This window comes from Antedon bifida, chromosome 2 (genome assembly GCF_963402885.1).
Source record: "Antedon bifida chromosome 2, ecAntBifi1.1, whole genome shotgun sequence".
Lineage (NCBI taxonomy): Eukaryota > Metazoa > Echinodermata > Crinoidea > Comatulida > Antedonidae > Antedon > Antedon bifida.
Window position 1 is genome coordinate 36505580 of NC_136227.1, and position 23742 is coordinate 36529321.

A 23742-nucleotide genomic window follows, 5' to 3' on the forward strand; every position below is an offset into this window, starting at 1 on the left:
ATATCCATAATTCTGAAGTAACCATTCCTGTGCTAAATTTAAGAACGCCCTTAGTTAGTGCTAATTAAATTAGACATTTAATTAGCATTCAGAGAACATCAACGAAATTCACCTCACATTTATGACCATACTGATTGTATTAATCATTCTTAAGTTTAAGCAGGGAGCCATGCCACTTTTATTCGATCTCACAAACTTTATGTTTAGCGCCCTAAAAAAACACTCGCGTTATAGTGTCATTATAAATTGTAAAACATGACTTTGTGTATGGCTCACGCTGTTTATATTTTATAATCTTGTTGTGTTGAACCGTTATGCCTACATGAATTGCATGCCCCACCGGCTCGCACTTGGTGATACCAGAGAAGAGCGCAGCGAGACTCTGCACTGGTGGTATTGGAAATGTAATATTTTTGAGTACATTCGAGTATACATTTCTGCAAACCTAGCAGCTCTATTTTTCAAAATGTTCAACAGTACAGTATACTGTATTAAAATAAATGTAATAGTAGCTGGCCTATACGAAAGTATTGGTATAATAATAAATGTAATAGTTGCTGGCCTATACGAAAGTATTGGTATAATAATAAATGTAATAGTAGCTGGCCTATACGAAAGTATTGGTATAATAATAAATGTAATAGTAGCTGGCCTATACGAAAGTATTGGTATAATAATAAATGTAATAGTAGCTGGCCTATACGAAAGTATTGGTATAATAATAAATGTAATAGTAGCTGGCCTATACGAAAGTATTGGTATAATAATAAATGTAATAGTAGCTGGCCTATACGAAAGTATTGGTATAATAATAAATGTAATAGTAGCTGGCCTATACGAAAGTATTGGTATAATAATAAATGTAATAGTAGCTGGCCTATACGAAAGTATTGGTATAATAATAAATGTAATAGTAGCTGGCCTATACGAAAGTATTGGTATAAGAATTATTTGTTTAAAGCCCAGTAGGTCTACAGGTCATTTATTATACTCCTCGAACGTAACAATGATCAGTTATTGTTAACCCTTTATTGGATAATAGTGATTATATAGTAGTGTCTAGTGTTATACATATTTAAAATTCCTTATATCTCAGTTAAAAATGTATTAAAATAAATAAAATATTGCTAATGACATAAAATATATATTTAAAAATATTAGTTCGCAACAAACGGGTTCAAGATTTTGACTCCTATATTTTATATTAGTTTTCAAAGTTTTATTTCTACACGTCATAAAATAATCTAGTCATGTATTATGATGTTATTTGTGTCATGATGAGAGTACTATCCAAATTAAAATTCATTAAACATGATCTTTACCGCTTAAAATACTTTTAAGTTCACTACGAACAATTATATATACACTTAGTAAAGGTAAGTTTGCAGTATCATCTGTTTCGACAAGGAAATACATTCCATAAACCTTTAAACAATATAATATATACATATACATTATTATCCTAATATAAAAGCAAAAAGCACTGCTTGGCTGCTCTAATAATCACTCGATTTATTCGCAAATAATCCAACACTAGTGACGTCAGCACTAGGTAACTGTTCATTTGCTTTATGTTGCGGCAGTGCCAGGAGGCTTGGCTCTGTTAGTAAATTTAACCAAATTTGTACGAGAATTTAAAAAAATGTAAACTTATTTCCATTTGGGTGAAGATCTTCTGCTTCATGATGGTATTTGTAAACTGAAACTGAGCTGTTTTACATAACGAGACATTTTGATGGTTTTTGCTTTCTGAGGAATTAAATAAAAATAAGTTATTTATATAAAGAAAAACACATGGTTACCAATATTCGGTATTTAAAATATGGAATCAAAAGAAACAGACAAATTAAACTCATAATGATAATAACCAACCTGCTGTTTTCATAGGCAACTTTAACTGCTTCCTTGGTTTGGCGGTCAATTATGCAATCCAGTATTGACATATTCTTTTTATTCTTTAGATAAATATCAGCGCCATTTTCAATAAGATATTTACCGATGGCAATAGCTTTTTCCTTGCCAAGAGCATCATCACCACCAGCCGCGTTCAAAAGCTGTAAAATAGTCAATTTAATGAAATAAACTATTGAACAATAACATCACGGTGGCCAATGTCTAATATTATCAATAAGGCCCTACTTTTCAGTTACTCTCAGTACATGTCGTGATTCCATTACCTTGTGTATTGTGTGACACTTACCAACCCTAATAAGCCTAGGCCTCCTCCCATTAACTGTCTGCCAGAAGCTCTGATATGTAACTCGTGTAGTGCTGTATCTCCTTCTTCGTCCTGTGCGTTCACATTCGCACCACTTTTTACCAGTAATTCGATCATTGTCAGCATCCCCTTTTCAACAGCGAGATGGAGCGGTGTTCGCTTCTTAGCATTTTGTACATCAACATCGGCTTTACCCTGAAATAAGACAAATATAATAGGCCCTTTTACAACCATTTGCATCAGAGGAAATCAAGAATAAGGCTCCGGAACGGAAACGGCACCGTTTTGTTTTGGATCTTTAATTTATAGGTCCATGGTTAAACAATAATAACAAAGAATTTAACGCCGCAGTCTTCCGTGAAACGTAGCAATGAATGAATGCTGTTTATGCGTTGTTGTTAATCTTCAATGAAAGCCAACTTCGCGTAGGGAAAAGGCAAGCGTACCTGCTGAATCAGAACTTTAACAATGTTAGTGTGGTCATTGATTGCTGCAATGTGAAGGGCAGCGTGTCCCCCGCTGTCCATCTTGTAATTGGCAATGTCAGGACATTTGTCCAAAATACGTCTGACAGCACTGAAATGAAACACATTTAATTTACACGCAACAAAAGGGAAATATATTCGTAAAAAAAATGCAGAGAGTAAACTGCTAATTATTTGTAATCTAAAAACAGAAAACTCATTCTTCTATGCTATTTTACAATATTATTTAACGGTACAGAAAGTCTATTGTTTTTAAGGCAGGTCAGAATATCACACGATTAAAAAACGTTCTGGTTGAAATGAGAAGAACAATTCCAACTGTCACCAAACCAAACGTCATATACAAACATGTTAAAATTAGCAAATAATCAGATTTTCATTATGGCATCATCGTTACCACGATTACTTACTGAACATTATCTTTTAGTGAGGCCCATTGAAGTGCATTAAACCCTCGGTTGTTTTGGATTTTACAATCAGTGTTTCTGTCATGAACCAATATATTGATCATGTTTTTTTCATCTTTAAGTATAGCGCAGTGCAGTGGTGTGTCGCCATCCTTATCCTAAAAAAAGGAACAACAAAAACTTATTAACAATTTAAGAACACAAGTATATAGATCTAATTCAAGAATTCTACGTACATCTCGAGTCAAAATGTACATACAAAATTAATTTGTTAAACTATTTTTAGTTACCTGAGCGTTTCTGTCGCAGTAAAACATTTCTCTAAGTAACAATCGTGCGCACTCTGTTTTGCCTTGGAGCGCGCACAAGTGGAGTGGCGTTAGACCATTTTTATCGGCAGCGTCAACGGTGCTACCACTACTTAGTAGTAATTCTGTAGCATTGGCTTCATTTCTACCGTAGAGAAAACGTAAGCATGAATAATTATCTTGTCCAAACCATTCAATGGAGTCAGTGTTATAGCAACTGTTTTAGTTCTATAGTCGTGGTTTCAAAAGTGGAGATTACCTTTTTATAGGCTAATGTACAAGATATTTGCATGATATAATTTTGCTAACACTTTTAGAAACACTGTATTTTAACCACCATAAAATACAAAGTGATGACCTTTACACACTTCAATTCTGAATGTTCGATATTGCTATAATATTAATAATATTTATCTATGGTGTATTTATAAATATAATATCAATGACATAGGATCCGCGCCAAACTTGACAATATACCAACCCAATAATGGAGAAATGAAGAGGTGTGAGCTGATTGTCGTCACGGACATTCAATGTGGCATTGGCCTTAACCAAAGTCCGTATGCAATCCAAGTGTCCTTGATGAGCCGCTACATGTAATGCAGTCATGTCCTTTGTCTTCTTATCAACCTATAGTTAAATTAAATGGTGAATTGTAATACGTTTTTGATGGTAGACTGTATTTGAAAGTCCTCAGACAGAACATTTAGAGTAGGCTACAGTAGGACAAGACAAATTGCCTCCATGGCAACTTACCCAAGTTGGATTAGAATCGATGAGGCGTTTAAGAGCATCCGCATCACCATCGGCAGCTGCTTTAATCATGGCTCCGTGTCCAGAGTCTGGGACCCCACCATCGAGTGCGCCTAGCAGATCTTGGCCCAAACGTTCAATTAATGCCATTCCCACTAGAGCTCGTAGAAGATCACCAGTATCAGGCTCACCTAAGAAACAATGTATTTTATATTATTGTAGTAGGCCTAACCATTCTTAATAAAGTTAAGAAAATACTTAAGACAATGCTTTTGGAGTGTGTTTTCCACACTATCGATGACTGTAAAGCAAGTCTTAACCCAATCATTGGCATTCGTTGTCGTTTTACCACAAATCGCACAAGGAAATAACAGCCAACGACTTACCATCGTCACCTCCAGCATCAGCCGGTTCTAAGCAGATTGGGTTGTAAAACCATGTGCCAACTTCAGTTTTCACTTTGATATCACCGTCTTTAGCAGCAGCTATAACAGTACCGTCTTTCCCTGCAGTCTGTGTCAAATAGTTAAGAAAACATCTTTTGCATAATTATACAATGAATGGGTTCTAATATAAAGCAAGAAAACAAAATCACTATATACTGTAAAACAGGACATTATTCCTATCTATTCCACATTTTTCATAAACGAACAATAAGTTAAGATATGAAAAGGAAGCACATTGAAGGTTAAGAAATATATATTACATCATAAAAGATCATTAGAATCTTAAAATAAATGTTTCATAGAAGCTTACTTTTGTTAATGTACTTTGAATAAGTTTTTAAAGAACAACAAACTAACCGAAATCATAGCGTCTTGCCAGCCACACCGATCCTGTTGGAGTCTGCGCAGTGTCTCCAATGGTAAATCCCTCACTGTCACAGAAGCATCCATTGGGAAAAGGACTCGGTAGTACTTCATATCTTTACAAGATAAGAAATATACAAAAGATCATATATTAGTTATTTTTTGTTACTGTACTCTATTCGTAATATGTGATAAATAAAACTAAAACTTCGAATGCTTTTATTATCCTTAGGAATGAAGATGAACAAATAAAGTTTGAAATATTTAATATCATAATGCATTGCCTCAGAGCTTATTTTATATCATTACGTCAAAACATATATTAGTGGACCCTATAATATAGTCTGATTTATTAGTAAAGATAAATAGAGCAGGTACTTATGTAATGTTATTGGCGATTATCCATACTGTAAATTTATAAATTGGAAATAGAAAGTGGAAATAGGAAGGTCATCCGGTTTCAGGTTCGAAGAAAATAAATATAGCATAAACAATAATTACTGATGTGTTATTTTTTTAGAGTTTGGAAACAATACAATCAACCAACCAACCACGGCAGCATGATTTACCTTAGCACGAACAAAAGAAACAATCGTTATACCATGGACCTATAAGGTCCATGATTATACTAAGCATTCACTATCAACCAACCAACCACGGCAGCACGAAAGAAACAATCATTACTAAGCATTCACATGCTTATTCAGCTGGAATAATTTCAGATCCATTCATTGGTTGTAAATACATTAAGTAGAATTACCAAATTTTGGAAGGTGATCTCTGTAGAAGAATCCTCCACTTGCCTCCATGCTGTACTCAACGTCTACCTTTCCTCCAAATCCAACACGGTAGTTATTGGATTTACCGTTTGGCCAGTCCACTTTTGCCCCACTTTTTGGTGAGTTTTCCTTCCAATCCATAATTGATTTGACTTCACCAACTTGACCTGTTCCACCTTACAAATATTAGAGTATAATTGTTTTGTATGATATAGCCTATTAAAATTTGATGCAACATTTGAAAAAGGAAAATTGATATATATATATCCATTCAAAAATCAAAATGATACAGAATTTCAGAATTTTGTATTAAATGAAAAATAATGACATTTTGTTTTATTATTTGATTATTCGTATCTTATCGTTACCATCTTGATCCGAATATTGCCAATCTGGTCCCCTGACAACCGTTGCTCCTTCGAATATACCCCATGCTTGACATTTAACGGCACCAACACGTTTAGGGACCGCAACACTGTGAACAAACAAAATAATAATTTAAACCAAAATAAATTCGCTGGAATCATTTACCAGTAGGCCTACAAGGTGATGATAATTTCATCTGACATTGACTATGGTGGATCGACTACATTGCGATTAAATAATGCCTATTTCTAATAAGTTAGACTCAGTAATTATAGTGTGGTGTTCTAAATGTATCTGTTACTTTTCACGGTTTTTGTGTTGCATCTTTACTCTATAGGGCTAACCACACATTAGGTTTAGCTATACTTTGATACAGAGTCGGCATTCGCTATATACATACCAATCAAGATGCGGTGCGTCAAAACGCATGAATGTATGCGATTTATCGTGCTTGTCTGACATGTAGCAAGCACTAAACAGGTCATACCACACAGTATGCCTATGCTATACTTTAATACAGAGTCGGCTTTCGTCGTATACATACCAATCAAGATGCGGTGCGTCAAAACGCATGAATGTATGCGATTTATCGTGCTTGTCTGACATGTAGCAAGCGCTACACAGGTCATAGTTATTGCAGTCATTACATTTCCATCTCATACCACGAAGAGGAGCACACTGACATCCATCACACTGTACAGTGCTATGTGTGATTCCTGTTTAATACATATTCAGTTAAAGGAATTAAACTTATCAAGGTGACCCATAACAGTTAAATAGCCCGTCACAATAACATAGGCCTATATTCCGAAAAAAAAATCACATTTCTAACAATAGAATCATGCTAAATACTAAATTATTATGTTCTAGTGTTTAATTAGTTTTTTTTTCATTCCAGATGTTAACGGAAAGTACAGTAGTCAGTGTTTGTTGCAATGTCGAGTCGATCGTCAATATTATATTTAAACTAAAATAATTAAATAACATAACTCACCTGCCGGGGCAGTATCAAACACCAACAAATCAAACTTCTGACCATGTCCCGTACGGTAATTTGCACGCAACCCCTTATCCCAATTCACGAAAGTTGCGTTCGATTTAACTGTCATTAAAAATTATGTAAACTTTATAAAATGTATTGACAGCGATTTTACTCCACATTATTTCTACATATATCTCGAGCAAAACACATTGTTCAATGCAATAAAGTATTGTAACCCGAGACCTTCATCCAGGATCGATAAAATGTGATTACAAAAATAAGACCCGACTTACGTTCGTCTGTCTCCTTTGGAAAAACGATAGTACCCACATGACCCTCGCCGCCATCTTGCACGCCCCAATTCCAATCAGGGCCCCGTACAACACGAATTCCGCTCATGATTTTAAAAACACTACAACAAACACGTCCGACCAAAAATGATCTGATCAGAATGAGACAGTACGCATGAGTGTCTGGCAGTTATTCCTAAAAGATATACTTTCAATAATAAATGACACTGTGTAGCTGAATTGTAGAATTGATTATAATATACATATTCGTCTATAGGTATAGTTATTTATAACTCATAAACATATAATGGGGAATTCCAGACGGCATCCATGTTTATTGATAGTCTATTGTTGCGATATTCTAAGCAAATAAACCAATCATTTTCGCACCGTTTCCTTGAGTGTAATACAATGAATGCAAACTCGCGATAATGGTAATGATAGCATATCGTTGGTCTGTATTGTACAAAGTTCCATCTGGTTCAACAATAACTACATTTATAAAATGAAACTAAAGGCTGAGGCACTATATGTTATTGACAATCTAAAACGTTCCCATGATGAGTATGTGTTTAAACTGGAGTTTGGACTTCCATAGAATTTTCATAAATCCATCAAAAAAAGATGTTTACATGAAATATAATTAATGTATTAAGAAATGGTGGTGGTGGAATAATATTAACTCTATTCTTAGCACATACAAGCAGCAGGTTTTCAATAAATAGTGTTGGAAAAGCAGTTTTTAGCCATAAGACTATTGGTAGGAATCCAGTCTATTAATACTCTTTCTGTTTTCTATCAATTTAGTATAAATCTACTGATCATTAAATTAGGCTAGAGCAACAGGTTCATGTTGATATTGTTCTGTACAAAGCTGAATAAAGAAGAAAATAATGATGCTACGTTACCTTGATGTTTGTATAAAATAGCTCCGTAATCGATCTTAATATTCCCAGAATGGACTCACGCACCCCCAAAATAAGAGATGTATTGCGTTGAAAGTGTTGTTCTGTTCATGGCCAATCACAAAGGAGACTTCGTCAGTGAATATAACAAAACATGACGTCATCATCGTTGGGTTATTCCTGGTACATTTTATTTTTCATAACGTAACGCAATAGCAACACAGGTAACTATCATTGTACAGGCATACGTATATGTAAGTTGTGTTGTTTTGCATGTATTATTTTTCATTTGCTAACAATAGATAATTTACTGGTTTTGCAGTAATTATTCAGATGCAATGCATGCGTTAAATCTAAATTTCGCAAAGCATGCTCGACTAATGCCGTCGAAACCTACGTACCTGACACTCACTTTATAATGATTTACATAATAAAATCAATTAAAACCATAGGTTCGCCTTATCGTCATTTGAATATATTTAGAGGTTGTATTTAATAAAACCTGCGAATAAGACCATTAAATAGGCAATCGATTCTTAGTGTAGGCCAAGCCTACGCCGTCTCTTTGTTAAGATAATCGTATGCAACATTACATGATCTATTTTTAGCATCAAATTGTATAGCAATACGAACATGTAAAAACCCAAGATCTAGTTTTGGAATCTGCAGTATTATTACTTATGTATATACAATTCCGGTTAAATAGATACAATATGCTACTTTTACGTAAAAGGACACAACTTGTCTAGATATGCTATCTAGTTAGGTTAGTTCACAGTCTGCCAATACAATCGCATAGCTATTTCTTACAGCGCCCCTCCGTTTAATTGTGAATATTAATATGCATGTTGATTTTATTACTATACATAATACTAATTTCTGTTCTAGTATATCGGTATATTTAGTGGACTTTACAAACTGACTGGTAATATAAAAACATTGTATACTTGGTAGAATTGATGTAAATGTAAAACTCGATGAGAAATGAGTTCTGGTACTCGAGTCGTACGCAGTGCTTTTTGGAAGCAAGGTCAACTAGATGGAGGTGAAGGTCACCTAGGAACTATCTTCCAACCAGAAGACAAATCAACGTTCTCTGAAAAATCCTACGTGGTGTGGGATAACGGAAATGAAACGGTTTGTGAGATCGGAGAGAAAGGAGAGCTACTGGTCTACGATAACGCACCAACAGGTAAGATAGACCATATAGTTTTTGGACATCAGTATGATGGGTAATTATGGACAATTCTTTTTATGGAAAAAAATGATAAAAAAATGGAAACCCTTGTTCAGATGTTCGTATTATTTTTTTTAATTCAAAATGTGGTGGTCCATATACACATAAGCAGTTCTTAAATGGACCACTTACTTGTACCATGTTTCATGAGGGTAGCCCATCCAGCAAAGTGGCAAGATCAATGGGGCCCTCGACAATATAATACATGTACAGTAAAAAATGCATTTCATAAAAACAATTATAAACTACTATGAAGATTGCAATACAATTATTATTATTATTTGTTGTAGGTGCTACTCATGCAAATGTGACTTGTGATGTCTGCAGGAAGGAAGCTTTCCTTGGTGTAAGATGGAAATGCAACGATTGTTCAAACTACGATCTATGTAATCTCTGTTACATGAAGCAAGAACATGACATGGATCATCAATTCCTCAGAATAACCCATGATGGAGGTCAAAGGTTATTTGACTTTGATTTTACGGTATTATTAGATAAAAGGACGAACTCATCTATGCTTTCTTCACAAAATAGATCAGAAACTGCATTCTACATAAAGCGTCTCCAAGCTATAAGAAAAGTCAATAGGTTTTAAACCACGGAAGAATGAAATTAGTAATTCCACTTTTCTAGATTCTAGACTAGATCACCAAATTCCGATTCATTTCAAATTATTAGTGATTATTAGTGCGTTAAAATCCACAATCTGGAATGCGGAAAACATTATGCTTTATTTACTTTTAGAGTCTTTGTTGGTAAACGACACGGATCAGTGGTGTTGCAGGCTTGGGGCATTTGTGCGGGTGCAGAAGTTACTCGAGGAAAACATTGGAAATGGGGTGATCAGGATGGTAGGTTTACACCTAACGTTTTTTGTCTATTTCGCCATAACATCATAACATCGAAGTCATGTCTAGCTTACTATCGCGATTATTGATTGATTATGTTTATACGTTATTTATTCTTTAAATATTTATAATTCATAATGTATGATACTATGTGCTTACATTGTGCTGCATTATCATTTATGTGGTCTGTATATATTGCATTATTAAATGTATTATCTTTCTCGTTGATATTTTACTTAGAAATTGATTAGTTAAATAAATATTGTTGACAAAAGAATATTTGTTTAGGAAGCTGATATATGCGTGTCTAGTTAACTGCCAACAAATTTTTATCGCCAGGTTTATGATGAGGCAACGGCATTAATTACAGACCTTTGATTCGTATACGTAGCGAGAATGTGAAAACAAAATAGAGATACGTTGGAGTGGTACTTATAGGCCTATTTATTTGTATACCGACTGGCGTACAAAGCATGCGCAAACATTGCGACTTATTTCATCTGTACATTATTATTGATGGGGGTAGATATCGATGACAAGAAAACCTTACATGACATTGGAACGATATTTGAAATGGTTTTATTTCAGGTGGTGACACTGGTGTTGTAAAATTGATTGCCAATTGGAACAAAACATCTTGGAGAAGCGGTGCCAGAGTTGAATGGAAGAATGGCAGTATTAAAGGCTACCGTGTTGGCTATGACGGTGCTGTTGACCTGAAATTTGTCAAAGAGAGAAAAGGAGATACATATTACCGAGACCATCTTGCTTACGTCAGTATGTAACAACACATCATATAAAGTACTTTTATTTTTTTAGAAATCAGAATTTCACACATTGGCAATGCCATGCCTATGTGTGAAATAGTTTGATATTGGCTCATCTATGATAAAGAAAGTTGATTGATTTATTTTTACCTCCTGCACAAAGATGTTTGTAGACTACAAAAAAAAGAGGCCTTTTTAGAAAGCTGAAATACTACTGTATAAAAAATATACAATGCGAGTAATGAGATTTACTTTCAGCTGATGTTATTACTTATTATTATTATTATATTATTATATTATGTTATCATGTTCCAGCCCTATACAGAATACAGAAATTTATTCTGATTTTGTAATTGAGAACAGAACTAATACTATTCCTTTTACTTTCCAAATATTAGAACCGCGCGAAAACAAAGATGTAAAGACATCCGAGGCAGCAGCAGCACAGACTAAGTCTGCTGAACTACTTGAGGGGGACCAAGTTATTGTAAAGAAAGTCAGCATAGATCTATTTAGAATGATGCAGTCAGACTATGGAGGATTTTCAGATGACCTAGCAAAGGTACAGTAGGTACTAGAACAGGTTCTAGACTGCATTTCGACTTAATATTGGTAAATATATAATTATGTTGGCACACATGGCCATACGCATACTACTCGTGAAAAGACAACAAAAAACTACATAACAGACTTGAGGAAAATCTAAGGTAGAAACATACGTTAAACTTAATATGGTAATACATACTATGATTTCACGCACCTCTAGATGAATTATCATAAAAAGTAACCATAATAATTGAGGAAAAATCTAAGATTATTAGCAGCAATCTTCCTTATACTGAAAAGAAAAAACGTTGAATTAAATCAAATACCTAACAATAGTTCTTAATGAATGCTTGCAGGTTGTTGGTAAAACTGGTACAGTGGAAACGATACTGACACATAAGGGTGAAGTGTACCCGAGAATAAAATTAGACGGTCAAGTTTATACAATCAATCCAAAACTCTTGGAAAAAGTCACTAAAACAGAGGATGATGATTTCCTAAAGAAAATATCAAATGGTAAAAAGCAACATTGAAAAAGTGTGTTTGACTTCTTCCAGAAGTTTCGAATAAGAGTATTATCAGCCCGAGCAACTTCCTAAAATGCCCTCAATTACTTGGTTTAGAAAGAGTTGTTTTCACTCTTCCTTTAGGAGTTAAATTGTAACATTTTTTATTTCATTTCTAGAAAGCACCACTCCAAAACCAACGGGACAAGATACACACAGCAAGCCACAACAATCCATGCCACAACAATCCATGCCCCGATCTAAAATATCTTACAAGGTTGGTGATGAAGTGCGTTTAAAATGGATAGACAAAAGTGATTTTGAAAAACTTCAAGAAGGATTTGGTGGTTTTGTTGACAAAATGCTCGAGGTAAATGTCTAGGCCTAGTTCAAAATGCGGGTCATTGAATGTCTATGCAAAGATCATTACTGCGAATTTTTACATGCTAACTAAATGTTAACATTCATTTGGCCACTTAATTTCCATAGGTCAGATGTAAAACCGGTACGGTACAAGCGATAAAAGGCGGTCGTGTACTAAATGTACTATTCAAGGATTCGACTGAGTGGAACCTCAATCCCGCGTGCCTGGAGCTTGTAAATAAAACAAATAAAACAGATGAAACAGATGATTTTGTTCAGACTAGTGAGTTTATTGTCGATTATAAATGCGCATTATAGTTTTATTACTTATGGTTGTGTAAAACCACTAGATACATTAGGCCTACTAATGTCTACTAATCTACTTAAAAAACAAGAACATAGAGGAGTATACATATAAATTTAATTATACAATTACAATAATTATTTTAAAATTCTATTTTGACAAACCAAAATTAGACTGATTGACTTGACTGACAGTTTCAGTTACCTTGGTCCTTACGTAAACATACTATTATTCTACACAGCCTATCCGAGTCAATCTCAAAAAGAAAAACCAATTGAACAGTGTAATTCACCGGTAATCAAGACAACAAAATTCGCATCGGGAGATAAAGTTCGTGTGAGAAAGATAGAAGAATACCAAATGCGTGAAATGCAGAAAGATTACACTGAATTTGATGCAGATATGAAGTTGGTAAGTCTTAATGATCTAGAACTTATTATAATTGAACTATTCAAAAGAAAAATAAGCAAAACAACAGCGACATAGTTAAGACAAATGTACCTACAATTTACAAACTGTGATAATTCAATTCAAGGTGTGTGGTAAAACAGGGACTGTTCTAGGCGTGGACGACGATACAAAAGCTGTAACTGTGTCACTTGGAGGGAGGTCATTCAAGTTTAACCCAGCTTGCATTGGTCTAATTGAACAAGGTCCACGATCAAAAAAACTTTATGGTAAGCATTTTATTTCCTCACAAAATAAAAAATAAAATTTGATTTTCTTTAAAACTACGTACTGTACTTCGCCAAAGTTTTAAAGATAATGCTATAACTTATAACCACAGGCTCCTTATCTTCAACAACGGATACAAAGACGGACGATGGACCGATACGAAGAGGAGACGTTGTCCGAGTTAAATCAAGTTTGAGTATGGACTCTTTGATGAAACTTCAATCAGGTCATGGAGGATTCGTTCTTGCATTGACACAGGTAAACAAATTAAAGTAGCTATTGATTTGTATTTTATACATAATATGAATCATTTATGGACGCTACTTTATAATTTGTTAAAATTTAAAGACTGAATTTCAATTCATAGGTTTTTCGTTACAGTTAAATGTAACTTTTTGTGGGTGATGGTATAGTACACAAAACATAATGAACTTACTTTAAGGAAATTGACAGGAGCAATGTTATTTAAATCGACTTATCATTTGTTATCTTCAGACTATTGGGGAAACTGGAAATGTAAAGGAAGTTGACAGTGATGGGGATGTGCATGTTGGATTTCCAACAGGCCTTCATTTCTACTTTAACCCTGCTTGTCTGGAGCTGGTCTCACGTGGAGATGGTACATCATCTTATACAGGTCGTAGTAGTCTAGGTGAGTCCTGCAGACAACGATTTTTTTTTATAGCATATGCTACTAATAAAACTATTCATAAACCAATATTTCTTTTCGTGAATAGAGGGAGAACTTCTTCGGTTGTTAATCGGCCAGTCATCAGTATCACTGATTGTTGCTGCCGCTGCAAACGGCGACCTTTCTACAGTTGATCAATGCATCAGACGCAATCCTTCTTCGGTAATCTTTAAATTTTTGTATCAATATATACTTTGTCAATTTGAAAATTACCAGACGATGTGAAATAATACAATATTGCATGTTATATAGGTGGATACAATGCACCAGAACGTCACAGCATTGATGGCAGCAGCTGGTAGAGGTCACAAAGATATTGCCGACCGTCTTCTGCAAGGAGGCGCAAACATCGAAAAAATAGACAAAGATGGATGGACTGCTATATTCTTTGCTGTCAATGAGTGAGTTCTTCGTTTCATTATGTAAAAGAACGATTTTTAAAATATAGGGTGGGTTTGTATTATATAAAGTTTTCTATATTTTATATTGACTTGAGACTTTAAATTGCAGGAATCATCCTCATATCATCGAGTTTCTCCTTTCTAAAAGTTGCAATGTAAATGTTCGCAGTAACAATGGAAGCACGTGTCTGCATTTAGCATCAAGAAAAGGTTTTGACAAATGCGTTACAGTTCTGATGGCAACGCGTTTCAATTGTGATCCCAACATAAAGGTAACGGGAAAGAAATTTCATTTCATTTACATTTCTTACAATTGTTTTGGTTTGGTAAATATATTTGTATCTTTAAGTACCAAAAGATACGAAAATACAACAGTTTTCAATTGTTACACGGACGTCTTTTTTCTTTTCTACTGTACCAAAAAATGTTCTTATCAATTTGATGAATTCATTTTTCCATGTTCGCAATTTATTTTGTTTAATAGGATAATGATGGAGACACAGCACTTCATGATGCTGTATCTCAAAAACATAGTAATGTTACCGCAATACTGGTTAACAATCCTCGTATCGATATGCTTATTTGTAACAACAAAGGCATACTAGTCATCCACTCGGCAGCAGCACACGGAGATGTCATGTAAGTTCACAATGATGTTCAAACTAATACTAGTTACCATCCACTGCTTTAACATTCTATTCTTTAAATGTTACGATATAGTTCAAAGAGGTCTGAAATGTGCCAATAGCCGATGCTCAACTGGCACACAGTCGGGAAATTCACCTCGACGGAACTCTGGTTTGTGACGATGGCGTATTAAATTTTGTTTTCGCTTCGATATGCAATTTTGATTGTATACATAAGGCATAAATACACCCTATACAAATACACTGTGATGTCACTCACAGCTATTATTATATAAATACTATACATAAATATATTCTTATGAACATATTCTTAAAAGTTAGTACATACTGCTTTAGAAAAACTCCATATTATAGTAAAACATCTTAGGGAACAAATACAAACATTTGTATTTAAAAATACAATACTCAAATACAACTACTACAATCTTCTAGATAAAACAAATTAAATCACATTTGTTTTTATCTAGAATAGAGCGCAAAGCACAAGACATTAAGTACTTGTACTAATTTAATCATAGGTCAATTAAGAAAATAGTTGAGAAAAAGCCAGGACTGACAAATACAAAGGCAACTGATGGACTGACACCATTGCACGTTGCTGCGAGGTACGATAGTCATGCTGCTGTTAAATATTTCATCTCTCTGGTAAGACAGCTCTTTCAAGAAAATATTATTGGTAGAATGTATGATTAGCTATATTCCCAACCCTAATTATTTTACTACAACAACCCAAGAACACCGTTGTAGACTACATATGAATCATTTCGATAATTTTTAATATATACTTTTATTTTATTTTAAATCTGTAAGTATGGCCAAGGATTAGCAATAGTGAATTTAGATTAATCATTGTCCTATCAGATAGGTGGTAATGACACATGTGCACTTGTTGTTGTGGACCAGTTGACCGCAGTCACTAACCCACTACACATAATCTCGAATGATTAACTGGGTTTTATAAAGTGCACACTGGTAAACTGTATACTGGACTAACGGCTTTTCTTATCCGAGAAAACTTGTTTTAGGAGCGAATAAAGCTCGATCTTATCCTGATATTGTTGGCTCTATTATATGTATCGTAAACGACGCCTCTGCCTTGCCTTAACCGCTCGACCCTTTGACTCGATACCATTATTTAAAACTTCATTTTCAATCTGACCAATAGCCAATGTGTAATAAAAACATTCAGGATAAGAGTGGTTCAACACCATTGCACCATGCAGTAACCAAAGGAAACAACACAGTGATCGAAGTTCTAGTTAAAGGAGGTGCAAACATGAACATTCGAGACAATGACGGTGATACATGTCTACATATTGCTTTGATGATAAGTAGGGTATCACTACCACCTGAATTGCAACTAGTAAGTTTACTTTATGTTAGTATGTGTAGAACTTACGAATTTAGGACTGATGTCCTCTTTCAATCTCAATCATACCCACAGTAAAATAAATACAAATATTTTATTAGTAAATACTTGATGGTAAAGTTACCTCATTAGTTCAGTTGTTCACGAAACTGTTAATGTAACTTTTACCATCCAAGTATTTAATTGTTTTATAGGAAAGAAATGTCTAAATTCACCAAGTTCAAATTTAAATCATCTTGTTGTATTAGTATATTCACATTAACTTGATTTCATAGCTTGGATTACTAGCGGGTGCTAATGTAGGGGCAGGTGACGATAGTAAAGGCTTCGCTATTGCATCTTTTCTTGTGTTAAACGGTGCAGATTTATCCATCAAGAACAACAAAGGAAAACGACCAATAGACCTTGTTGATAACATGTTGAAGCGTAAAAAACTGATTGCAATTCAGCAGAGCAGAAAGTAGGTATCACTCTCAATAACATTGCATATGTCTTTTCATTTTGGTGAGCCACTTGACAGTGATTTATTTCGCGTTTTGGTTATCCAGTCATTTGGATTTTGAAGTTTTTTCTTTTGTTTTGTTATTTATTTGTTCTTTTATGACGAAATAAATGAAATGAAAACATTGTATCCTGACCGACTGATTGAATATTGGTCTTTTATAATAACAAAGTTTCAGCTTTAAAAAAAAAATTCGTACTTGAATGCATGTTTCTTTAATTTGAAACTTATATATACTGTATTACAATACGCAATATATTCAGGACGATCTTTTAATCCTTGCATGTGTTTCCATTGGCCATATAATTGTAATATTCATTATAATTTATATACACTGGTATATTTATTTTTGATTTGTTTTAAAATGAACAAGTTTTATGCGTTTATAATTATCAAACATCTACAAAGTGTGAACGTTATAATGTGTTTAATTTCTTTTTATCAACAGGCTTCGTGATGGCGGCTTGAATGTATTTTAAGTAGACACAGTATGCAGTGTGTTTCACTATAGTTTGTTGTTCTTCACAAATAACGGCCTAAATATTAAGAGTTGTTTTTATTTACAAGTTTGTTTTACTTTATTGTGATGGTAGTTGTATAAAGTAGTACAGTACAAACAAGTTCAGTAACAATATTATTTTATTCAATAATGGAACAATACAGCAAAACTTGTTTACAATAATTGTTTATATGGAAATAAACAGAACATTAACTAAATGAAAATATATAAATCAATAGGCAACATGAAACATATATATGTATATACACATAAAATAATATCATTCAGATGGAGATTAAACTAATGAAATATATCAGATAATAATAGTTAAATATGTTTTAATAACTATTCATACTATAAAAGGAGTGGAGTTGTGGCTTGGTGGTTATGATGCTTGGCTGCCACTCCAAGGGTCCTGGGTTCAAGTCCCGTCACATGTCAAGGACCAAATTACAACTCCACTCCCAAAGACATGTAATAAGACTTTGTTTAGGTAGAGCATCTTGTGTATATGTTTGTATTGTGAACCTCTGAGGGTCCCTAATGATCAGCAATTGCTGGATGGATAAAAAAAAAAAATACATTGTAGTAAGTAATTGTACTCTAATACTGAAGACAAAATGTTTAATAGAGGAGCAGGTTGAATCAATCGTGAATAAAACATGTGTACACAATTCCAGCATCATGGTTATTTTGTAAAAGATTAATGATCTAATATGCCTATGTTGGAGTTACAGCTTAGGTTTGTATTGTTATTGAAAATGTCCGGTGTACGGTGGGTAGCATTTAGCTCAATAGCAAACAAATCTTGGTCCTTTAGTCACATGTTCAGTCTATGAATTCCAAAAGCAATTAACAAATAAACAGATTGTATAGCTTGCCGTCTTCTAAATAAAATGTCACTAACCATGTTTTAGCCAATAAAATGTCAGTAACCATGTTTTAGCCAATAAAATGTCACTAACCATGTTTTAGCCAATAAAATGTCACTAACCATGTTTTAGCCAATAAAATGTCAGTAACCATGTTTTAGCCAATAAAATGTCAGTAACCATGTTTTAGCCAACCACATTTCAGAAACCATAATACTTCAACCAATCAGATTCCATCAACAGAAACACTATCCAATCAAGGTCCAATGTAAGTAATGCTTTATCAACATCATCTATTTTATCTTGCACATTTAAATATAATTTTGTAAAAGAACTAGTTGTTGTTGTTGAACTTCATCTCTACATAAAGGACACTCAGGCTGCAAAGGATTAAAACAATATCTATTTTATTATTTTTACTAATGAATTTTGCAAAAATTTGCATAGATATATGGTATACATTAAAAAAAAAAGCAATTTGTGATTTTCTTCAGAGAAAATTGTTGCTACATAATTTACACTTTTAATAATTCATGGTATCCACATTTTTACTTTTCACACTACAGTCTGACAATAAACTGTACCTTTGTTGAACACCACTCCACAATACATTTCCAACAAAATAAGTGACCACAGGGAGTTGCTGTAGGATGGTGGCGCTCTTCAAGACAAAGTGCGCAGCGAGATGCATTAGTACTCTCCTTGGTAACATTGTAACTAAAAGTGATAAATAAAATATGCAATTGAAATTCTTGTGTTTAGAAAGATGTATACTCATTCATGAAACTAAAATGTAGCAGAAAATAAAGTGTTGGTGTTGGCATTCTTTAGTATGACCTTTGAACCTGCAGATTATTATTAGAGTGATTTTGTCGAAATAAGAATTGATTATACAGTATATTAAAGAAGTGAATCTATCCTTCATGTATCTCAATATGTGTTAATGTTGGCTATGTTGATAACACACAGGGGTATTATTCAATGTATCTATGATTTATACACTGTGATGTTATCCTAAGGGAATATTGTAAATGACCGGCTAAAGTTGAATCATGATATAAAATATGGCAATCAATAATGCTTTGTTTTATTGTTTTTATTATCCAATTTTTTTTATAATTATTTTGTGATGAAATATTTCTTGGTTTTTAAGATTTTAGCAAATGCTTACTTACTTTAAACTTTGCATTTCATTATGATCATCTTGCTCAACTTGGTTCCACAAAAACTGACTTTTCAAAAGAACACTAACTATCAACTGAGCTAATGCAATGTAACCCAAAAAGGTAAAACTTTCCTTTAATGCTGATGACCCCTGACCTTGCCGTACAAGTACCTATTATAACATGAATTCATAATGCTCAAACGTTTCTAAATGTGATAGTAAAGGCTAAATTAATTTACTTTACTCAAAAAACAGAGAAAATTCCCAAAATAGTGTAGTTATGGCATGTTATTGTAGTCTGTAGAGAGATAATTTAGATTTGCATGAAGAATTGTATACATAAATCAACATTTCATTATATTCTATTATTTTGTGTTTAGATAATCTTCAATGAATCTAAATTCTAGATTTCTATCTAAACAAAGTTTTATTAATGATTTATTACCCAGGTAGTTAAGAACATTCCTACTGAACTTAATCAAATTCAACAACATTTATAACCACAACCAGCACATTAAGTATTTACTAATAATTCTAAAAAAGGATAAGTTATTTTGTTTACATGTAAAGTATATAATTTTCAATTACTGTATATCTAATTATAAAATTATGATTTTTTACTTTTGATAACAATTTCTTCTATTTTTTTTAACCAATTGTTGGGACAACTAGTAACACAATAATTGATATACAGTACAGTACATGTTTTCATATTTTTCATTACCCTTTATTTTATGCATATATATTGGCAATTTGCTAACATGCATCTGATTTAATGAATATAATAATTGTGTTGTACTTACATATTGAATACCAGCTATTCGTTTAGCTATATGGTAAAATGTTCCATCTAGATAAAACCATGCTAAATGTGCCCTAGAGACATATCTAATTATACTCCGAAGCACTGATAAATATTGCAATGCATTTTTCTTATGAGCTGACAAATGACCTGACGCCTCCTCCTGCTCTTGTTGCTGCAGCCGCCTTTCCAGAGATACTAACCATTTATCTGTGAGGTATGGGCCTAGCGAATACAGCAACACAAGAGTGAATCTTTGCTGTTATCAAAGAAAGGTAAAGTACTGTAAGTATAAAAACTGGATAAAGTCTTTATCCTAGTGTTATAAAATTTATCATTAATTGTTCACACCATACAGCAATATTAGTAATTTGATAAATCTTTTTTATTTAAAATTAATTTTGATATACAAAACCCATAACCTTCAAACTTACATTATGTGATGGTATCTTTCGTTCAGTAGTCTTTACTTGCACAACATTGACATATTCTTCTCCTAAACTTTGCAGACCTGATTAACAACAGTATTGATATTATTACAGTAATATTATTTTTTAGAAAGATGTCAGAATTTCTTTTTTAACTAGTTTGGAATTTTTTTTTCTTTAAGGTAATTTTAGTTATTTTCTTTATAATTTTGGATAGGGCATAATGTATACGCTATTTATAGTACAAGCCTTTTGATATGAAAAACTAAGCTAACTTATTACTATCTACTTATTTCAGAATGGGTAGTAGTAGTATATATTTATATATACATATACAAGGGTGGTAGTAGTATATATTTATATATACATATACAAGTGCTTAAACTACAAACATTTTAGTCTTTAAAAGTCTAGTAATGTTGATAGGCATACTTTACACAAAGTGTTTATAAAGTAATTTTGATACGTTAGGACATGGTTTACAAATAGTTTTAGTAATAACTTTTGATAGGACATATTTTATACAATAAGAACATAAGAATAACTTGATCTGATGATGATCTCTGCACATAAAAATTAAATCCAAAGTTTTTATTTTCTGTAAAACTAGAATCATTTTGTCATGAAATTAAGTAAAGTGGTTTTAGAATTAATATAGAGTTACTGTATATGGCACAATTATTACCCAGTGATTTAATGCAGCTTAAAATTTAATATTTTTATAATAAATCAGGAGATTAAGATATTGAGCAAATGAAATACAACCGTTCTATTACAATTGGTAAACTACTACCACACATTCTCAGCAATGAACAACCTTCTTTATGGGTGGCCTTTGGGGGCGTTTCAGATATACTATTATTATTAATTATTCTTTTAATAGAGATGTCATAAACTAATAATTGGCATTCCATAGATATACTCTTGATTGAGAAACTAAATGTCAAGATTTACCTGATAATGTTGTGAGACTAAAGTAGGCCACATTAGCTACGATATCAATTTCCTTTCGCCACACAATCCAAGACCTTGCTCCTTTAATAACAACCAATTAATCATGTAAAAAAAAACTCAATTTAAAGAAATGGATGAAAAATGTAATTGCTGTTTATGACTCTAATAATTCATCTACTAACTTTCCTTCTTTCTACATCATTTAAATTACAAACAAACTGATGACAAATCTAAATTTTACATAAATATTAAAAAAATATCATTTATATACAATAATGCATGAAATGAAAGTCAAAGACCAATACTCTCAGTTTAATACCATGTACAGTACTTGACACTTTTTGCTATTTATTCCTATTTATTGTCTCTATCAAAAATGATGTCTGCTGGCAAGTCGTTTTTAAATATTAATAATAATTAAAGATATGTGATTTCTTTTTAGCCAGCCAGCAGTTTTTAAATAAGATACAGTTACTGTATATGCAAATATTATTATTATTGTTTTTTTACAGGCTAAATCTTTATTATTGGATGGAATACAGTAGTGTATCATTAGCTAATAATAATAATAATAATAATAAAAATAATAATTGATAGATTTTTACATTTCAACTTCAGTATATATGAATACAAATACAAATACAATCTGCACCAGAGATGATCAAGTGATACCCTACCTGCAAACATATGCCATAATTCAGAGAGCTTTTTATAAACTTGGTGGGAATAATAAACATCCTTCTGATTGGAACGAATCAGTTCAGCCTGCCCAGCTTTGTGTAATACCATTTTTACACACCTAATTTTATGAGGAATCATTTAGAATTAATTAGTAGTTTTTCAGCAAACATTAGATACTTTAGCTCAATAAAATATCGTCCATACATTACAATTGTACATTTTTAAATAAAAAAAAAGAATTTTGTTCACGACAACAGGCCATTAACAAACAATAGTAGTACATGAAATGGGCCCTTTGCAATGTTCCCACACGAGATAGGAATGAACATTCTGTTACCAAACTACAATTCAAACATTTGAGGCTAGAACAATTTAATTAACATATTGAAGTATTCGTCTGCAAAATATAAATCAAATTTGTTTTCTGTAATCTGTGTATTAAAAATAGGCCTAATATTGTTTTCCTTCGATGATACATTCCATTGTATTTGATTCAATTATTTAATTTTGTGTTCAAATTTCAAACAGACATTTAAACGTAACCTGCTTTACACTTTTAATACATCTTTGGCGCGCCATATTTGTGTACACACCTCTTTCTCTTACTACCACAGCCATGCATAGCCTATCTACACAGTCTGCTCTGGAAGGGGCATACTTAGCCTAGCTAGCTAGTATGCCTAGCCTAGGCCTTAACCATAGCAGTACTTTTGTTAAATACGTAAGCTATAAACACATTATGTTTGTTAATGCATTATTGTATAGTTTAGGCCTACCTATATTTTTAGTCGATTTCTAACATATTATTATGGGGTGTTAGAGATACTTCGGGCTGACTAAGCTAGCGCCATGCTGCCAAATTTATCGCTATATTTACGCCCTCTGGAGTTCATAGCCCATCTAACTTTTTAAATCCAATTCAGTGATTTCGGGTGGATGAGGGCAACTCCAACTTTTAGTCTTTCTGAATTTACTTTTTACTAGTTTAATTTAAATATTCTTTAAAATCTAGTTATCTAAAACCCAAACAACTGCTAAACTAGTCACTCAATACAATATTGCACAGTCACTATGCTCTATACAAAATTGATACTGTAGGCTATATTTTTTTATAAGGCTATTTATAAATGTTGTTTAAAAATATTATTAACTAAATGTTACTATTTGTATCTTTCTTTCATCC

The 23742-nt window shown here is 33.0% G+C and overlaps 4 protein-coding genes across 5 annotated transcripts; 1 reads left to right on the forward strand and 3 right to left on the reverse strand.

The window, feature by feature from the left end:
• Nucleotides 1-1010: 1010 nt before the first annotated feature.
• LOC144834934 (E3 ubiquitin-protein ligase MIB1-like) lies at nucleotides 1011-6605 on the reverse strand. Its single transcript, XM_078689926.1, has 13 exons — nucleotides 6526-6605; nucleotides 6128-6234; nucleotides 5741-5935; nucleotides 4975-5096; nucleotides 4558-4684; nucleotides 4175-4362; nucleotides 3900-4048; nucleotides 3401-3563; nucleotides 3114-3268; nucleotides 2665-2794; nucleotides 2201-2413; nucleotides 1873-2054; nucleotides 1011-1749 (listed from the first exon to the last, which is right to left on the reverse strand). Exons 1-13 carry the CDS (start codon nucleotides 6585-6587, stop codon nucleotides 1716-1718), a joined length of 1827 nt encoding a protein of 608 aa, XP_078546052.1. The 5' UTR covers nucleotides 6588-6605; the 3' UTR covers nucleotides 1011-1715.
• A 24-nt stretch (nucleotides 6606-6629) lies between these two features.
• On the reverse strand, nucleotides 6630-8806 carry LOC144835695 (E3 ubiquitin-protein ligase MIB2-like). Its single transcript, XM_078690758.1, has 4 exons — nucleotides 8715-8806; nucleotides 7401-7593; nucleotides 7120-7227; nucleotides 6630-6841 (listed from the first exon to the last, which is right to left on the reverse strand). The coding sequence occupies exons 2-4, from the start codon at nucleotides 7504-7506 to the stop codon at nucleotides 6630-6632; spliced, it is 426 nt and encodes a 141-aa protein (XP_078546884.1). The 5' UTR covers nucleotides 7507-7593; nucleotides 8715-8806.
• Nucleotides 8490-18026, forward strand: LOC144834933 (uncharacterized). Of its 2 annotated transcripts, none has more exons than XM_078689925.1 (21): nucleotides 8490-8556; nucleotides 9257-9494; nucleotides 9830-10001; nucleotides 10284-10390; nucleotides 10976-11164; nucleotides 11553-11716; nucleotides 12057-12216; nucleotides 12386-12576; nucleotides 12696-12852; nucleotides 13115-13284; nucleotides 13409-13550; nucleotides 13661-13806; nucleotides 14044-14200; nucleotides 14286-14401; nucleotides 14492-14640; nucleotides 14750-14912; nucleotides 15125-15279; nucleotides 15806-15932; nucleotides 16453-16650; nucleotides 16932-17116; nucleotides 17607-18026. In XM_078689925.1, exons 2-21 carry the CDS (start codon nucleotides 9287-9289, stop codon nucleotides 17635-17637), a joined length of 3087 nt encoding a protein of 1028 aa, XP_078546051.1. In that variant the 5' UTR covers nucleotides 8490-8556; nucleotides 9257-9286; the 3' UTR covers nucleotides 17638-18026. The 2 variants fall into 2 exon arrangements, with proteins under 2 accessions (XP_078546051.1, XP_078546050.1); XM_078689924.1 differs by having other exon boundaries at nucleotides 8515-8556; nucleotides 9191-9494.
• A 216-nt stretch (nucleotides 18027-18242) lies between these two features.
• On the reverse strand, nucleotides 18243-23427 carry LOC144834936 (peroxisome assembly protein 10-B-like). The gene is made up of 8 exons (XM_078689927.1): nucleotides 23336-23427; nucleotides 22556-22677; nucleotides 21879-21959; nucleotides 20931-21007; nucleotides 20498-20755; nucleotides 19705-19865; nucleotides 19114-19246; nucleotides 18243-18909 (listed from the first exon to the last, which is right to left on the reverse strand). The coding sequence occupies exons 2-8, from the start codon at nucleotides 22665-22667 to the stop codon at nucleotides 18841-18843; spliced, it is 891 nt and encodes a 296-aa protein (XP_078546053.1). The 5' UTR covers nucleotides 22668-22677; nucleotides 23336-23427; the 3' UTR covers nucleotides 18243-18840.
• Nucleotides 23428-23742: the final 315 nt, after the last annotated feature.